This window comes from Tiliqua scincoides, chromosome 7 (assembly GCF_035046505.1).
Source record: "Tiliqua scincoides isolate rTilSci1 chromosome 7, rTilSci1.hap2, whole genome shotgun sequence".
NCBI lineage: Eukaryota > Metazoa > Chordata > Lepidosauria > Squamata > Scincidae > Tiliqua > Tiliqua scincoides.
Window position 1 is genome coordinate 50,124,946 of NC_089827.1, and position 17,432 is coordinate 50,142,377.

The window sequence follows — 17,432 nt, forward strand, 5'->3', positions numbered from 1 at the left end:
AGCTGTTAGAATGCAGTAAGTAGGGCAACTGCACTGTGAATCTGAACTTCCCTGGCTCAATGACACCTCTGCCATGAGTTCAGCAGGTGTACTCAGGCTAGTAGTGTAGTCAGAAGGGGGGGTCACAATAGTAAATATTGATGGTGCTGTAACTCACCATGTAATCAGCCTCTCCTCCTCATTGTTGGAGCCATACTGTGCACCGAGAACAACACAGAGGTGTTTCCTACACATTTCTCGCTGCCCAGTATGGCTCCAATGGTGAAGGGGGAGGGGCCAATTATACAGGGAGTTGTTGCACCATCAGTACTTAGCATTGTGATCCCCCTCTGGCTACACTACTGCCTCAGACAAGCTACTCCGTCCTAGCCTCAGCTCCCTAACTGCACCATGAACTACTACTGCTTGCCTTACAGGATTGTCATAAGGATTACATCGAGATAATATACAAGATGTACTCCCATGCTAAAAGGAGAAAGTATTATATAAATGTTAAGTATGAACAACTCTTGTTTGGGAATGAGACTATAGTTGAGTTTCTCCACCCCACTCCCTCCGTCCTCAAGTGCAAATTCCACACATATACTCCTAACTTTATACATGGTTCAAAACTGCATCTTCATTGTGGTTATTAGGCTCCTACTTAATCATGGCAGGCCTTGCTAAAACGAGCAAGCCTTGACAATCAGCCTAAAGAAAACACAGGTCATGGTTCAGGATGTGGACTCACCTCCCTGCATTACAATCTCTGCGCATGAACTGGAAGTTGTCCATGACTTTGTGTACCTTGGCTCAACGATCTCCGACACTCTTTCTCTCGATACTGAGCTAAACGAATGCATCGGTAAAGCAGCTACCATGTTTTCCAGACTCACAAAGAGTCTGGTCCAACAAAAAGCTGACAGAACATACCAAGATCCAGGTCTACAGAGCTTGCGTCCTGAGTACACTTCTGTACTGCAGCGAGTCATGGACTCTCCGCTCACAACAGGAGAGGAAACTGAACGCTTTCCACATGCGCTGCCTCCGGCGCATTCTCGGCATCACCTGGCAGGACAAAGTTCCTAACAACACAGTCCTGGGACGTGCTGGAATCCCTAGCATGTATGCACTGCTGAAACAGAGGCGCCTGCGTTGGCTCTGTCATGTCGTGAGAATGGATGATGGCCGGATCCCAAAGGATCTCCTCTATGGAGAACTCGTGCAAGGAAAGCGCCCTACAGGTAGACCACAGCTGCGATACAAGGACATCTGCAAGAGGGATGTTAAGGCCTTGGGGATGGACCTCAACAAGTGGGAAACCCTGGCCTCTGAGTGGCCCGCTTGGAGGCAGGCTGTGCAGCATGGCCTTTCCCAGTTTGAAGAGACACTTTGCCAGCAGTCTGAGGCAAAGAGGCAAAGAAGGAAGGCCCATAGCCAGGGAGACAGACCAGGGACAGACTGCACTTGCTCCCAGTGTGGAAGAGATTGTCACTCCCAGATTGGCCTTTTCAGCCACACTAGACGCTGTGCCAGAACCACCTTTCAGAGCGCGATACCATAGTCTTTCGAGACTGAAGGTTGCCAATATATACTAAATAATGGGTCCTCACAGACTTAAAATTTCATTTCAATAATTTAAAATCTTAAAGATTTGAACGTTACTTCTTGATCAGCCAGTGAATGAAGGCCTTTCACTGTAAACATTTTTGTTCCACTTAATATCCACGTAGGAACACTCATTTAAAAAAAGAATTTCATATCCACATGGTTTATTTACAAAAAGCATCCAACACACAAAAAGCTGGATTCTTGCACATTTCTGCTCTAAGAACTTCATTGAAAAACCCTTGCGGATACTTTCAGACATTACCTTTACACAGTGCTTTTTTTGTAAAATAAAAGGTGCAGGAACTCACAACTTGTTAATCTTTTATTTATTTATTTATTTTTAAACCATTTTTTATTGGAGAAATAAAATATTTTTTATGTGCTTCCCCCCTAAAGATGAACTTACTTCTGAGTAGACATGCATAGGATTGGGCTGTCAATCTCCACATCCCCTTCCCCCTAGCTACTTTTTCTACACATGGGGAAAAATACTGTACAGGTGCACTTGTAGCATGTAGTATGTAGTGTGGCACTACTTCGAGGAGAGGAAGCAGTGAATGGATTCCGAAAAATGGCTTACATGAGTTCCATGTAGTAAAATTACTCTAAGCCACTGTGGGAGTAAGAACAAAAAAGGAATTCTTACACAAGAGGGGTCCTTAGGTGCACATAGAAACAGCTACCCATTAGAAGCAGTAGGGCTTCCTCCCAGGAAAGTGTGGAGAGGACTGCAGCCTCAGAGCCCCTCCTCTGCCTGTCTACTCAAGCTGCAAGGCTGACACTTTCCCTGGGAGTAAGCTCCATTGAACACAATGGAACTTACTTCTGAGTAGACATGCATAGGCTTGGGCTCTCAGGCTGCAAGGCTATGCACCCTTGCAAGCCCCATTGAGCACAATGAGACTTACTTCTGAGCAGACACGCCTAGGCTCATGGTGCAGATTGGCACAGGGGCTGCACCAGCCAGCTTCCTTCCCCTCCTCCTCCGCCAAGCCAGTACCTGGGCATTCCGTGGGTGCCGCAGCCCATCTCCCTGGCTGGCTGTCCGTCGTCCTCCTCCTCCTCCTCAGCATCGGCGCGTGTCCCCCACGCCCTCCACCCTCCTCCGCCCGCCCTTGGAAGCTGCGCAGGGAAGTAGAGTGCAGGGGGATGGGAGGCGGGCTGGGCTCAGGCAAGAGCTTGAAGATGGGGCGGGAGGGGTTCGTTGTGCGGTCAGGCAGGGGCCAGGCGCCCACCCACCCTGCACCCCCCAGCACCCACCCAGCGAATGCCTCTGTTTCGCTCCCCCCCTCCCGGAATGCCTCCGAAGGGGAGGGGCCCCTGCAAAAAGGTGCCGGAACTCCATCCCCCCGCGTTCCATTAGAAAAGAAGCCCTGCCTTTACACACCCTTTCACCTGGGTATATTAAGAAAAAATGTTTTGAAATTGGTTGTAAACATCTTAGCAGTTACCTGTTCACATGAAACAAAATACCTTACCCGATGCTCATTGATGAGAAGATCCCGGGCAGCATTAAAGATCAGGGTGTGCAAATGCTTGGAATAAAAGACCAATGTGTAGTCATAATCAAAGCCATAGATTTCAATGTCTGAGAGACTCATTTCATTGTTGGAAAAGATGGCATCTGGATTCAGCAAATTACTCATGATTGAAGGTACTAAATCTGTGGAATAGATGGAGGAAAATAGAAAAAGAATTCCAAACTTTACAGAAAGAATAAGTTTCTACATGTATAAAGTCAACATATTCTATTTTAGAAAGTACAAGAAACATTTACAAATTAAGTAAATTAAAAGTTTACAATGTTTAAAGATTTACTTAAAATAAAGAAGAACCCTCCCAAGCAGTTGCTAATCTGTTTAAAAAAAAAAAAATTCCCCAAAGATCTCAAAGACTGCAATCTATCCATACATACCCAAGAGTAAGACCCATTGACTATCATGGTTAAAAGCATATACATAGTAGCTGTTAAAAGTACAGATCTGTAACATTTCCCTAAATGCAGTCAAATATTAAAAATAAAATACACACTGAAACAAATGGAGAACCACCTGAAATTGGTTTGCGACCCACCGTTTTACAAACACTAGATTACAGTTATATTACCATTATACATCCAAAGATAAGGGCCCTATCATCCAATAGAGCTCTGCTGTGAGTACTGCCCCATCAGAATTCAGGAGACAGTGGGGCTTTTTCGTAGCAGCAACACAGTTGTGAAACCTTCTCCCTCCATTATGATTTAAGAATAACTCCCTCTATAGTGATATTCTGGCAGGAATTGAAGACTCTGTTTAGATTATCATTTAAGTGTGTTGTGTGGCGCTTATTCTCTGCTCACTGAATCCTTTATGTGATTTTTATGCAATACTTTTATTGGTGCTATTGTGCTGTTTTTTATGTCTAGGCTGATACTTATAGATGTGAATGTCTTGCTGCTATGAATGGGCATGGGAGCTTTTGTTAGATAAATTGGAGTAATTTCACAGTATTTTTTTTACTGTTGTGCTGTATTGTTAGCTACCCTGTGCTTTTTTTTGGAAGGGGGAATCAGGATAGAACTCTTAATTCTATAAATAAACCTGTAACACTCAGCAAAAAAAAAATGAGTTTAGCTATAAAGTGGCTTGGTCATGTCGTGAGAATGGATGATGGCCGGATCCCAAAGGATCTCCTCTATGGAGAACTCGTGCAAGGAAAGCGCCCTACAGGTAGACCACAGCTGCGATACAAGGACATCTGCAAGAGGGATCTGAAGGCCTTAGGGATGGACCTCAACAAGTGGGAAACCCTGGCCTCTGAGCGGCCCGCTTGGAGGCAGGCTGTGCAGCATGGCCTTTCCCAGTTTGAAGAGACACTTTGCCAACAGTCTGAGGCAAAGAGGCAAAGAAGGAAGGCCCATAGCCAGGGAGACAGACCAGGGACAGACTGCACTTGCTCCCGGTGTGGAAGGGATTGTCACTCCCGGATTGGCCTTTTCAGCCACACTAGACGCTGTGCCAGAACCACCTTTCAGAGCGCGATACCATAGTCTTTCGAGACTGAAGGTTACCAATACTAACCCATAAAGGAGAAAAGGCTGCAAGTTTACACAGGTACATAACAGTTTGCTTTCACAAATACTGAGAAGCACTGAGGTTTTATGTTAAGAGAAGAAATCAGTGATGGATTTGAGATAATGAACACCACAGAAAATATTCTTAGGGCGCAGTCCTAACCCCTTATGTCAGTGCTTTCCAGCACTGGCATAGTGGTGCCAGTGGGACATGTGCTGCATCCTGCAGTTGTCTGTCACTCATGGAGGCCTCCTCAAAGTAAGGGAATGTTTGTTCCCTTACCTTGGAGCTGCATTGCCCTTATGTCAGTGCTGGAAAGCGCTGACATAAGGGGTTAGGATTGCGCCCTTACCCAGTTTATTGTATATAGGCTAAAAGATTTTCAATGAAACTAACAACAGCTCGTATCCCCCAAATTATTTCTTTAAAGAGACTTGTCACAATGTAGGTCAACAGTACTCTGATCTGGGTGTTGAGAATTGTTGCTTTGAAAATCCTTACCTAATAAGCCATGCTGAAGAAGAGTATATTTTTAAATACGAGGGTCGCCCAGAAAGTAATGCACCACATTTTTTCTTCTTCAACATTTATTGAACACAATGAAACTTACACACAAGAAAGAACTATGTTTCTTCTACACTCCCTATTTTTCCACATAATCTCCGTCCAGTTCTATGGCCTTCCTCCAGCGAGACACAAGGGCATGTATGCCCTGTCGGTGCGACTCCTTAGTCTGGTCACGAAGCCATTTCTGCACTGTGCGAATCACCTCTTCGTCATCCTCAAAATGTCTTCCGCGAATGGCATCCTTTAATGGCCCAAACAAGTGGAAGTCTGAGGGAGCTAGGTCAGGGCTGTAGGGTGGATGGGGTAACACAGTCCAACCCTGTTTAGTGATGTGTTCCGAAGTCCTCAAACTTGTGTGAGGCCGAGCGTTATCATGTTGAATCAAACATTCACCTGGGTTGTTATGGCGCCGAAGTTGCTGGAAGCGCTTCTTGAGTTTGGTTAATGTCTTCACATAAGCTTCAGAATTAATGGTGCTGCCTCTTGGCATCACATCAATGAGTATGACGCCCTCACAGTCCCAAAACACAGTGATCATGACCTTACCGGCGGAAGCAGTTGCTTTGAATTTTTTCTTGTGTGGAGATTGAGGATGATGCCATTCCATCGACTGTCTTGTTTCGGGCTCAAAATGGTAAACCCAGGTTTCATCACCTGTCACAATCCTGGACAAGAACGCTTCCCCCTCATCTTCAAAACGTTTCAGCAACTCAGAAGAAATGTTTTTTCTGAGAGATTTGTGGTCCACCATAAGACAGCGCGGAACCCATCGTGCACACACTTTTGAGTAATCAAGAGCACGGATGATTGCATCCACACTTTGCTGATTGACAGCTTCAGCGCCAACTGCCTAGTCGTTATGCGTCGATCCTCGTGAATGAGCACATCAGCAAGCTGCGTCTTGTCAGGTGTGACAGCCGTGGATGGCCGCCCCGAACGCTGCAAATCTTGGAGCTCTGCCGAACCGCCTTCTAATGGCCTCACCCTCTGTGCCCAGCGACTAACCGTACTTCTGTCGACTGCAGATTCTCCATAAACTGTACACAAACGTTTGTGAATGTTCCCAACAGTTTCTTTCTCCGCAGTGAGAAATTCAATGATGACACACTGCTTGTAACGTACATCACTTACAAACGCCATTTCGAAACACTGCTGCAGCTACGCTATCTGTCTGAAGAAACCAAAAATTTGTGTGCGCACTCCTGAAAATTCAAATAATGTATATCTAAAGTTTCGCATTCGTACCATTACTGTAGGCTGAGAAAAAAAATGTGGTGCATTACTTTCTGGGCGACCCTCGTATAAATTTAAAGCAACACATCAAACCTGGAACTGAGTAACAATCTGCAAAAGCATGCAAATCATAGAGGTAGTGTTTTGAGACAGTCATAACTTTGCCCAGGAATGTGATGCATCTGCCTCACTTGGGCAAAATAAGAACAAGATGTACACTTCTGGCAGAGCACAGACCTATGACAGGGAGCTTAGCAGACAATAATCTTACAGCTGGAACAACCAATGATGTACTGCTAACCTGAACAGTGTTTAAAACTGCACTTAGGTGGCTCATGTCAAAAGTTTCCCACATTCCAATCCATATAGAAGTGGTAAGTAGTTAATATGAATGAACTGAAAATACAAAGGAATGTTTTAAACTGTAAAAGCACTTCATCTCTTTCCCAATATCAACCTTCCCATGCCCACCCCATCCTGTGAGGAATGCAGCAGATCTCCTTTTTAGGAGAAGATTCTGATGGCTGATTTTCTAGTGTCAACAGAACTGAGCCGCTAGGAAAGGCTTTTAAGGCTGCACTCCTATACACACTTACCTTAGAGCAAGTTCCAATGAACACAGTGGGTCTTTTAGAGTACCATATAGGATCACAATGTAAGTCACCAATACATGCAGCTGTCCCTATGGCCAGAAGACATGCTTTCCACTGGTGGGCTCTGACTGGCCCCTGCAGGATACTATCCACATGCCAATCCAGCAGCAACACTGCACTGGCTGTGCCCTGGAGTACTTTTCCCATAAGGAAAGGCTACATTTGGTGTTCTCTCATTTAGGAAGAAGAAGCAGCTAAGCAAGGGCAGAGACATGATCCAGGTACTAGTACATATGACGAAGAGAGAGAGGTTTCTCTCCCATGACCCACTGCCATTCATGAAACCAAGTGAAAAGAGATTCAGGACAGACAAAAGGAAGCTTCTCCTCACACAACAGAATTCGATCTATGAAGTATATTGTCAAGAGGTGATGATATCCACAACTTAGATGGCTTTAAGAAGGGATCAGAAAGACCCATGGAGGAAGAGAGGCCCAGCAATCGCTCTACCTCCATGTTCAGAGCCCAATCCTATCCTCTCCCTCCCCCCCCCCACTGGTGCAGATGCACCAAAAATGGGTGTGCTGTAATCCAATAAGGGGGGAAGGAGGAGTGGGTTGGGAGGTTTCAGAGGTAAAATGGGATTTAAATCACCTTACCTATCTATAAGACTCCCACTCTGCAATGGGTCTGCTTGAACCTGCACTAACAAAATCACTAGCGCAAGTCCAAGGAAAGAAAGGGGGTAGGGAGGCTGATGCCAGAGGGAACAAGAGCCAGCACATGCCATCACTGCTGGATCCACCCCTCCTGCTGCCTCTCTGCCCAGTCTTGCCCCTTCCCTGCCCCATTCCACCCTGCCTTGCCAGGCTTCCATAGGTTCATTAATGTGCACAGGAAGGCCCAGGACTTTCCACCAGCACCCCAGTAGTGAATGTGCTGCCAGAAGGCACTTTACGGCTGTTTTACAGCAGCAAGCACCGGTGGAACACAAGTTCCACTTGCTCTCACAGCCCATAGGATTGGGCTGTTAGAGACAGTATGCCGCTCCCAAATTATATAGGCTAAAAATGGCTAAGGGAGTTAGAACTGACGAAATAGAGGGCTTATTCACACCGTTTTCTGCTCCACAGACTGCAAGATTGCAAAGATTATTCCTGTCCACAGAACAGCTTTGCACAGGCTGTTCAGGTCAAAGAAAAAAAAATGGCAGTTGACAGTCAAGACATCTTAATTTTATATTTAACATTACATATTTAATGCGCGCAAAACTGCAGTTATTAGAAAACAATGCCTCCACTGTCAAAAAAGCTTTAAAGTTTCCCTTCTTATGCAAGGATGAAGTTACTGAATTCAGCTTCAGCTCTTTACTTTAGCACCCCAAGCTATTTAACCAGCTAGAAGGAATTCATAAGGCATATTCTCAAGGTTACAGAATAGAAGTCACCCGGATTCTTAGAGCAAGTTCTACCTCCACAACGCACACATGTGCAAAAAAGAGCAAAGATTTAAGCCAGTTCTCTCAAAAAAAGTGCCACATAAACACATTTCTGAAAGTAGATACAAACAATTTTGCAAGTGAACTGCACTGCATTATGTTTTTCTTTCAATCAGTTTAAGTTAAAACTTTACTGCCAGAGTCACCTCTTCCAAGTGGGTAGACCTGGGCTCCCAGTTGAACTGGCCTCCATGGCCAAGGTTTGCTGGGATCCCACCTAGACCTGGAGCCCAGACCTGCCGGGTAGACCTGGGCTCCCATTCTGCCTCTTCAGGCAGGTAGACCTGGGTTCCCAGTCATGCCTGAGTGCTCCCCATCCCAGTGGATGCCCTTCCTTGCTGGCACCACAGTTTGGGAGGGCCACACACCCATGGCCCCTCCTTGGATCAGCCCCATTTAAGTCCCTACTATTCCAGAAGAAAGCATATACAGTACTTCAAAACTGCCAAGTAATCAAGAAAGATAAAGAGGGTTAATCTACACCTCACTAATAGAAAGAAAAACTACTAAGGATTAAGCACTCAATTTCTTCTAGGATCTTGTGTTCACAACCTACTAAGAGCACATAGAAGACCAGCTGCTCAGGAGCAAGCAAGTTCTTGGAAACTATTAGACATGTATCCATTTCCTAATAAGGAATAAACACAGGAATTTCCAAGTGCTGGAACATCTTTGTTCTCTACACCTTATTCTGGGCCAAAAATAGCTGTACATGTAAATATGCAGTTACAGAGACATGCAGTGAAATACCTCTTCCATCAACAGCTGGCCAAAGAGAGAGGAGAAAACAGACATTACACATGGCCATCATGACTCATTAAAAATTTTGAGTCTTTTGACTCAAGTCATTTGGAGAAACAAGACACACACACACACACACACCCCCTTAAGCCTTCCCCCTTTCCTTATTCATATGTGCATTTGCTCCCCACAAACAACCTTCTTGCTCTTCCATCAGAAATAGTAGGAGACCTGGACAAAGTACCTCCAAGAAAGCAAGCTGTTTTATTCCAAGTAAAAGATCTAACTTCATCTCCTGCAGAAAGTAGCTTGAGAAACCCGCCCATCAGGCTCACACATATCGAGCTATGGCTGGATGGAAAAGAATCAAACACAGCTATGAGGCATTTGCAAAAGATGGATTTAAATCCATCCAACTTGAATGTCAGTTGTACACAGATCTAATCAAAATACAGTAATCATTTGTCTCTCAGCATTAGATTTCTTAATCTGTTCCAAGACTAACTTGTTTTCCACATGCTCAGAAGAAGGTTCAAGTCTCAAAATTTTCTCCCCCATTTGCTCTTTTCAAGCGGATTCCTGTCTACCTCAACTCATTTCAAATATTCATTTTTCACAGCACTCAATTACTGAAGCAGTTTTATTTCCAAGAGGGCTGAGTCACACAAGGACCTAATCTCACTTTTCAGTTTCATAGGCAACCTCCACCTCAAATCACCCTACTAATGTTAATTTCCCTTTTTAGCCTGTAAATTTATCACTCATGGAGTATTCATCCATAATATGTACTTTTATAGTCAGTCACGGGATGTTATAGATCTGTCCAGAAGTACTTCATGTACTATTGAACCCCTAAATGATTTGCAGCATGCGATTAAGATAAAACAGATTGAACCATAACCTTCTCTCATTAGTTTTAATAATGAGCCATAACTGCACTGCATCCTGTTCTTCTAGATCGCCACTATTTCACACCAAAAAGTCAACCAAAGCGGTTATGTAGCTGTTCAGTCTTTAAGGATTTAAAGGCAGTATTTAAAAGAAGACTTAAAATGTTGGATCAAGGATGAGGGAAAGGGTGCCACAAGTGGAGCCTAAATTGGTGATAGAGAAGACCAACACACAAGCCCACTCTACATACAGTATACATACAGGTTCATCACTTGGCTGCATCAACAGGTGACAAGCACATGTTCATTAGTCAGCATAAATCAAATGCCACAAAGATTTCATAGCATCTCAATTATAATGCTTTTCAAAGGAGTCAGCAGAATCCTTCAGAACCACCTCTTGTAGCCTGACCTCCAGGAAAGATGAGAACCACTGTAAAAATCAGCATCTAGCCCCATCTCAAACAATCCAAAAGGATACTATAGTGCAGCTATTCTCAAACTTTTCCAGCCTCCAGAGTCCCTTACAATCTAAATGAGTCACAGAGAAACCCAGAGTACCACTGCAAACCAAGCAAGGGACTGTGGTTATGGAGCCCCTGAAAAGGTATCAAGGACCCCCAAGACTCCCAGGAGCACACTTTGAGAAACACTGCTATCATAAATGGCATGGAACACCACTGAGAGATCCAACAGAACTAACAGACACACACTCTTGTTGCCTAGTTTCCAACATAAGGCCACTAATCAGAGTTACCAAATCTGTTTCCATTTCCAAAATCAGGATGAAAGCCAGATTAAAATGGATGTGAATCATCAGTTTCATCTAGGAATCTCTGTAGCTAGGATCACCACTACTTTCTCCAATAACTTCAAACACAGTAGGTTGGAAGCTAATTTGTTAGCAAAGATCTGCAGGGGTCAAGAAAGAATTTAAAAAATAATAAAAAAAAGTTTCACCATTACCTCCTTTAAATTTGCTAAACTATGCCTTCGCACAAAGAAACGTCTACTGTTCTTGTGTCCCATTCTTATCTTCCTTAGCTGGCTTTATCAACCAAGACATTTGACAGCAAACGGTCAGCAGCATGCTTTCAAAGGTCCTGTTCATATCGTCATATAAATCAAGCAGAAAAATATCCCTAAGGACAGGACATCCATTAGATCTACTCACAAACTAGACTTAAGTTGTAACATATAAGAGCAACTTCATTCACAAAGTCTAGCACAAATTGGTCACAGCCGACTACCAAGCAATCCTTCATGCAACCCTGTGGACCACATTGTTTGAAGTTCCACATACTGAACAGTTCTACTGGATGACACTGGGCAAATACAACAGAGACAGAAAAGTATTACGGTATTTCTTTGCTACCATTACTGCCAAAGAGCAGGCTCTAAAATGAGCTCTGTGTTAACTCAGATTCTCTACAAGTATTCCTCCTCCAGCCATCTGCTGCTCCATTGTTAAGTTCCCCATTAAGCTTCTGTAAATGGAAGTCTTGCCCTAATTAAGAGAATAAAAAGGAACATAAACTGTGGCAAAAGAAATGTAAGAAGGTGATAAAGTGAGACTATGAGGATCGCATGGCCAGCAACATTAAGGGGAATAATAAAAGCTTCTTCGAATATGTTAGAAGCAGGAAACCCGCCAGAGAAGCAGTTGGCCCTCTGGATGGTGAGGGAGGGAAAGGGGAGATAAAAAGAAACTTAGAGATGGCAGAGAAATTAAATGAGTTCTTTGCATCTGTTTTCAAGGCAGAAGACCTCGGGCAAATACCCTGCCTGAACAGCCCCTCCTGACCAAGGAATTAAGTCAGATAGTGGTTGAAAGAGAAGATGTTTCAGACCTCATTGATAAATTAAAGATCAATAAGTCACCAGGCCCAGATGGCATCCACCCAAGAGTTATTAAGGAATTAAAGAATGAAGTTGCTGATCTCTTGACTAAAACATGCAACTTGTCCCTCAAAACAGCCACGGTGCCAGAGGATTGGAGGATAGCAAATGTCATACCAATCTTTAAAAAAAGGGAAAGAGGGGGGACCCGGGAAACTATAGGCCGGTCAGCCTAACATCTATACTGGGTAAGATGGTGGAATGCCTCATCAAAGATAGAATCTCAAAACACATAGACGAAAAGGCCTTGCTGAGGGAGAATCAGCATGGCTTCTGTAAGGGTAAGTCTTGCCTCACAAATCTTTTAGAATTCTTTGAAAAGGTCAACAGGCACGTGGATGCAGGGGAACCCATGGAAATTATATATCTGGACTTTCAGAAGGCATTCGACATGGCCCCTCACCAAAGGCTACTGAAAAAACTCCACAGTCAGGGAATTAGAGGACGGGTCCTCTCCTGGACTGAGAACTGGTTGAAGACCAGGAAAAAGAGAGTGGATGTCAATGGGCAATTTTCACAATGGAGAGAGGTGAAAAGCAGTGAGGCACTCCGGAAGGATCTCTCCAAACTGGCAGAATGGGCAGCAAAATGGCAGATGCGTTTCAATGTAAGTAGGTGTAAAGTCATACGCATTGGGGCAAAAAATCAAAACTTCACATATAGGCTAATGGGTTCTGAGTTGTCTGTGACAGATCAGGAGAGAGATCTTGGGGTGGTGGTGGACAGGTTGATGAAAGTGTCGACCCAATGTGCGGCGGCAGTAAAGAAGGCCAATTCTATGCTTGGGATCATTAGAAAAGGTATTGAGAACAAAATGGCTAATATTATAATGCTGTTGTACAAATCAATGGTAAGGCCACACCTGGAGTATTGTGTCCAGTTCTGGTCACCACATCTCAAAAAGGACATAGTAGAAATGGAAAAGGTGCAAAAGAGAGTGACTAAGATGATTACTGGGCTGGGGCACCTTCCTTATAAGGAAAGGCTATGGCGCTTGGGCCTCTTCAGTCTAGAAAATAGACGCCTGATGGAAGCCATGATTGAGACATACAAAATTATGCATGGGAAGGATAAAGTGGATAGAGAGATACACTTTACACTCTCACGTAACATCAGGACCAGAGGACATCCACTAAAATTGAGTGTTGGGAGGGTTAGGACAGACAAAAGAAAATATTTCTTTACTCAGCGTGTGGTCTGTGGAACTCCTTGCCGCAGGATATGGTGACGGCATCTGGCCTGGATGCCTTTAAAAGGGGATTGGACAAGTTTCTGGAGGAAAAATCCATTATGGGTTACAAGCCATGATGTGTATGTGCAACCTGATTTTAGAAATGGGCTATGTCAGAATGCCAGATGCAAGGGAGGGCACTAGGATGCAGGTCTCTTGTTATCTGGTGTGCTCCCTGGGGCATTTGGTGGGTCTCTGTGAGATACAGGAAGCTGGACTACATAGGCCTATGGCCTGATCCAGTGGGGTTGTTCTTATGTTCCCCCACAAACCAAGGCGCTTCCTGGGCTCTACTCAGCAGGAGACAGAATTTAAGAGCAATCATGTCCACTGTGTAGTCTACTCCTCAGTCTAGAGGTCATCCAAATCATCAACAGAATCATCAGACCATAGCAAAAACATCCCCTTGAGTCATCAGTTTCTGAGAACAGGTTATTTTAATGGATCTCTCACCCTGCGGAGAGAAGAAGCAGCAAATCTAAACCCTCTCTATGATGATAACTGTAAATGAAGCGATACCTCTTCAACTTTGAAGTAGACAAGATCCACAGGGACTAGGAAATGACTCGAGTTATTACTTCTTTTACATTCATCCCATACTTCAATATGAAGGTTCACTCACAGATCACAACAAAGAGAAGCACTGCCTTTAGCCAATTTCATTTGACATTAAAAGGCCTAAGCCAAGACCACCTGTTTCACCACCTCCTTCTTCTGGGCACTGAGTCTTGTGCTAAAAGCCTATACAACACACTTACCTAGGAGTAGGTTCCATTTAACTCAATGGGACTTCTGAATAACTACACACAGAATTAAATTGCACCAAATCAGAAAACTGGTTTAAACAGTCTGTGACAGTTTTAGATCCCAATTCTATGCATGTCTACTCATAAATAAGTTCCATTATAGGCAATGGGGCTAACTCCCGGGTAAGTATGGATAAGATTGCAACCTTATTCAGCAAATAAATCTAGGACAAGTCTTATTCCCCCTTATTTAGAGGGAAAAGATACTATACAATGTTGCAATTAATGGGCACATGGTATAGTATCATTAGCTTGTTTCTATCAGATTTTTTTTTTTTTTTTACACAAGCATACCAAGGCTTCGTAGCTGGATGAGTTGAAAACATAATTTCACATGTTAACCAAGTCTTTAAGCCAGAGGTGGGCAAACCCTGGCCCGGGGGCCATTTGCAGCCCTCTGACAACCCCAATCTCCAATGAGCCTCTGGCCCACTGGACACTGTTGGAACACACATTGGCTGCAGGTCATGACCACCAGCTGTGAGTTGTGGGCCAAGTTAGAGCAAAGCCTTTTATAGTCACCATGTGTTTTCTCCTTTTCCCTGGAAATTGTTTTAACCCCTCACCCACTGCCTCTGAACAACTTGTGTCTCCATGTGTTTCTGACTTGGTCTGTAAGAGGTGTGCAGAAAACAGTTCATAGTTCTCATGTGGTTCTTTCTACATGCCTGTATTATAGTTCTCATGTGTATTATAAATAAACTCAGTAAAATTCAGTAAAATTCATTCATATATATAAGTTTCATCTCTAATGTATTCATTTATGTAAATTTATTCAAAATTACATTTCAATTTTGAATAAATTTACATAAATGAACCCTATAATTTGTTTTAATCCATGGTTTAAAGGAGGGCTGGGCAAATATTTTGACAGGAGGGCCACATCATCTCTCTGACACTGTGTCAGTGGCCAGGAAAAAAGAATTAACTTACATTTCTTTTTTCCTGGCTACTTTTTCCTGGCCAGAGAGCTGATGTGGCCCTTCTGTCAAAATATTTGCCCAACCCTGCTTTAAACCATGGATTAAAACACATTATAGAATCTAGTCCCAACATTGCACTTCTTGTTAAGAGTTTTCTCACTTTCGTCTGCCAGCCCTCTCTAGAGAGGCATAACGTATTTGTATGGAATTTTTCTACGTGTTGATCTCTAACCCCAAATCTCATAGTATCTAACTCATGTTCACCTTGCAGCAGTGGACATCCATCTTGGGGTCACAGTGGGTATTACAGATAGCAAGCAGAAAGGACTCATAAAGCACCACACAATACTGTATCTCAGGGGAAGGGGGAGAATGATGTTTTCAGGTTTATTGGGTACCAAACCAAGACTGCAGGAGATACCCCAAAGAGGCACACCGAAACCATTTGCCAATTTTTTTCTGGACCCCCAACTCTGAATATCTACAGCATATGCAGATTTAAAAGTTAACAATTTCATCTCAATGAATGCAGTACCAATCATTATAATTTTGATCACTAAATTTTCAGTACCATTTCACAGAGTAAATAGCAACCAATCCAAGTTTGTCACCAAGCATATAACCAATAAAATCCAGCTCAGAACAGTTTTCTGTTTCTAGGTTAACAGGTTTTCCCCCTTACATAAAGACACCACTCTCTGAAAGTCTTGCAATATTCTCTACCTCTACAAAGCACACACACAAGGATTCCACACATCATCCTCCTGTCAAGATGCCCATGATCTGATTTAAAGAAAAAGAAACACACAAGACTACCCTCTGTCCTCCTAGGTTTGCCAGCTGCTATGCCTAATGACTACTGAAACAACTAAAGCAGAAAAACAGCATCAGGTACCCTTGGGTTGAAAATAAATGCCACACAAAAGATCTACAACTGGATCCCCATTTCAAAACATGTATACCTCACTTTCCCCACAACTGTTGCACAAAGCAGCTTAAAATGGAAGAAAAAAATAAAGCTCTCTCAATGGGCTTTTCTCAGTTAGAACCCATTTCTGCCCAGCCCACAGATGTACACATTTGATCATATATATCAAATATATATATATATATATATATATATATATATATATACACACACACACACACACACACACACACACACACACACACACGCATTTTTTTGGGCAAAAATGGCTTTAAAGTACTGTAACCACTAGGTGCTCCAATTATGATCAGAGTAGCCCACACTGGGGCAGAGGGGTGTGTTTTAACCCTTACCCCATCATGTCATCTCTCCAGTCAAAAATCACTGAAACCCCCATCCCCTTGACTACTACCAGTAGGAAAAATAAGAATCAAGTGGGGCAGAAACATGGACACCATGAGATCTCCCTGATTGCCCTTTGTACCTGCTGGGAAAACATGATGCATGACAGTTGCAGGAGGGAAAAAAGGGCAAATTGTCTGCTGGCCACACATCACAAAGGTGGGATTCTGAAGCATGTGTCCGAAACCTTAGTCAAGAGGGAGCCTGTGGGTTGCTTCAGAAGTAACTAGGGGCCAACACATGACCCAAGCCAAGCGTGCCCAGTAGAGTCACTTCGCACACTTGGATCCTGCCTTGATGTCCTCAGTGGGGCCCAAGAGGAGGCTCTGCGGCTTCTAACCCCCCCCCACCCCATGGGGAAGTGACCCAAAGGCTTAGCCAAGGTCACCATGCAGGGACCCGCAGAACCCACAGCCAGCCAATAGCATGGCCAGCCTCTGCCCGCCACAGGGCGCCTCTCTGCCCCAGCCCAGCCAGGAAATATCCAGCCAGCACTTGGAGGAGCCCAGAGAGCCCTCCTGAAGGCAAAGGGTCTGGGAGGACCCAGGAGGGGAAGGGAGCAGCGCGCAGGGAAGGGGAGGTCCAGCGTTGGGGAGAGGGGGGACCCCTCTGCCTCGCTCCCCACAGCAGCTGGCACCACAAGGGGCACAGGGCGACCTGGCCAGGCTACACGTGCAGAGCTCTGCAGGGAGACCACAGGGCGCGCGCCCTCGCTGGAGAGCCCAGCCAGCCAGACCTCCTCACCTTTGGTCACCTTCTTGGCCTCGTTATAGCGCTTCCACAGGTAGTTCTTCATGTCGGGAGGCGGTGCCGAGGAGGGCTGCTGCTGCTGCTGGTGCTGCTGCGGGGCCGCCGTGCAGAAGGGATTTGCTTGCAAGCCGTTCCAGCCGCAGCCGGAGCAGAGCCCGCAGGAGGTGGCAGGAGGCGCCCCCCTCGCCGCCCCCAGCAGCAGGAGCCTCGCAGCAGACGCTGCAGCCACCCCCGGGGCTGCCATGACCAGGTAGCGGGAGCAGCAGCCTCTGGCGCGCTCTGAGGAGTCTGCCTTCCTGGGCACTGCCAACGCGCGCCCCCTCCG

At 44.7% G+C, this 17,432-nt stretch overlaps 1 protein-coding gene across 3 annotated transcripts in view; it reads right to left on the reverse strand.

Annotated features, from left to right (window-relative positions):
• The window catches only part of NT5DC3 (5'-nucleotidase domain containing 3), a 52,575-nt gene extending 35,143 nt beyond the window's left edge, over positions 1-17,432 (reverse strand). For all 3 annotated transcript variants that reach the window (XM_066634174.1, XM_066634173.1, XM_066634172.1), the window contains exons 1-2: positions 17,102-17,432; positions 3,069-3,253 (exon numbers count right to left, since the gene is read on the reverse strand). In XM_066634174.1, coding sequence (XP_066490271.1) covers positions 3,069-3,253; positions 17,102-17,351 — 435 coding nt within the window. In that variant the 5' untranslated portion in view covers positions 17,352-17,432. The remainder of the gene's footprint in view (positions 1-3,068; positions 3,254-17,101) is intronic.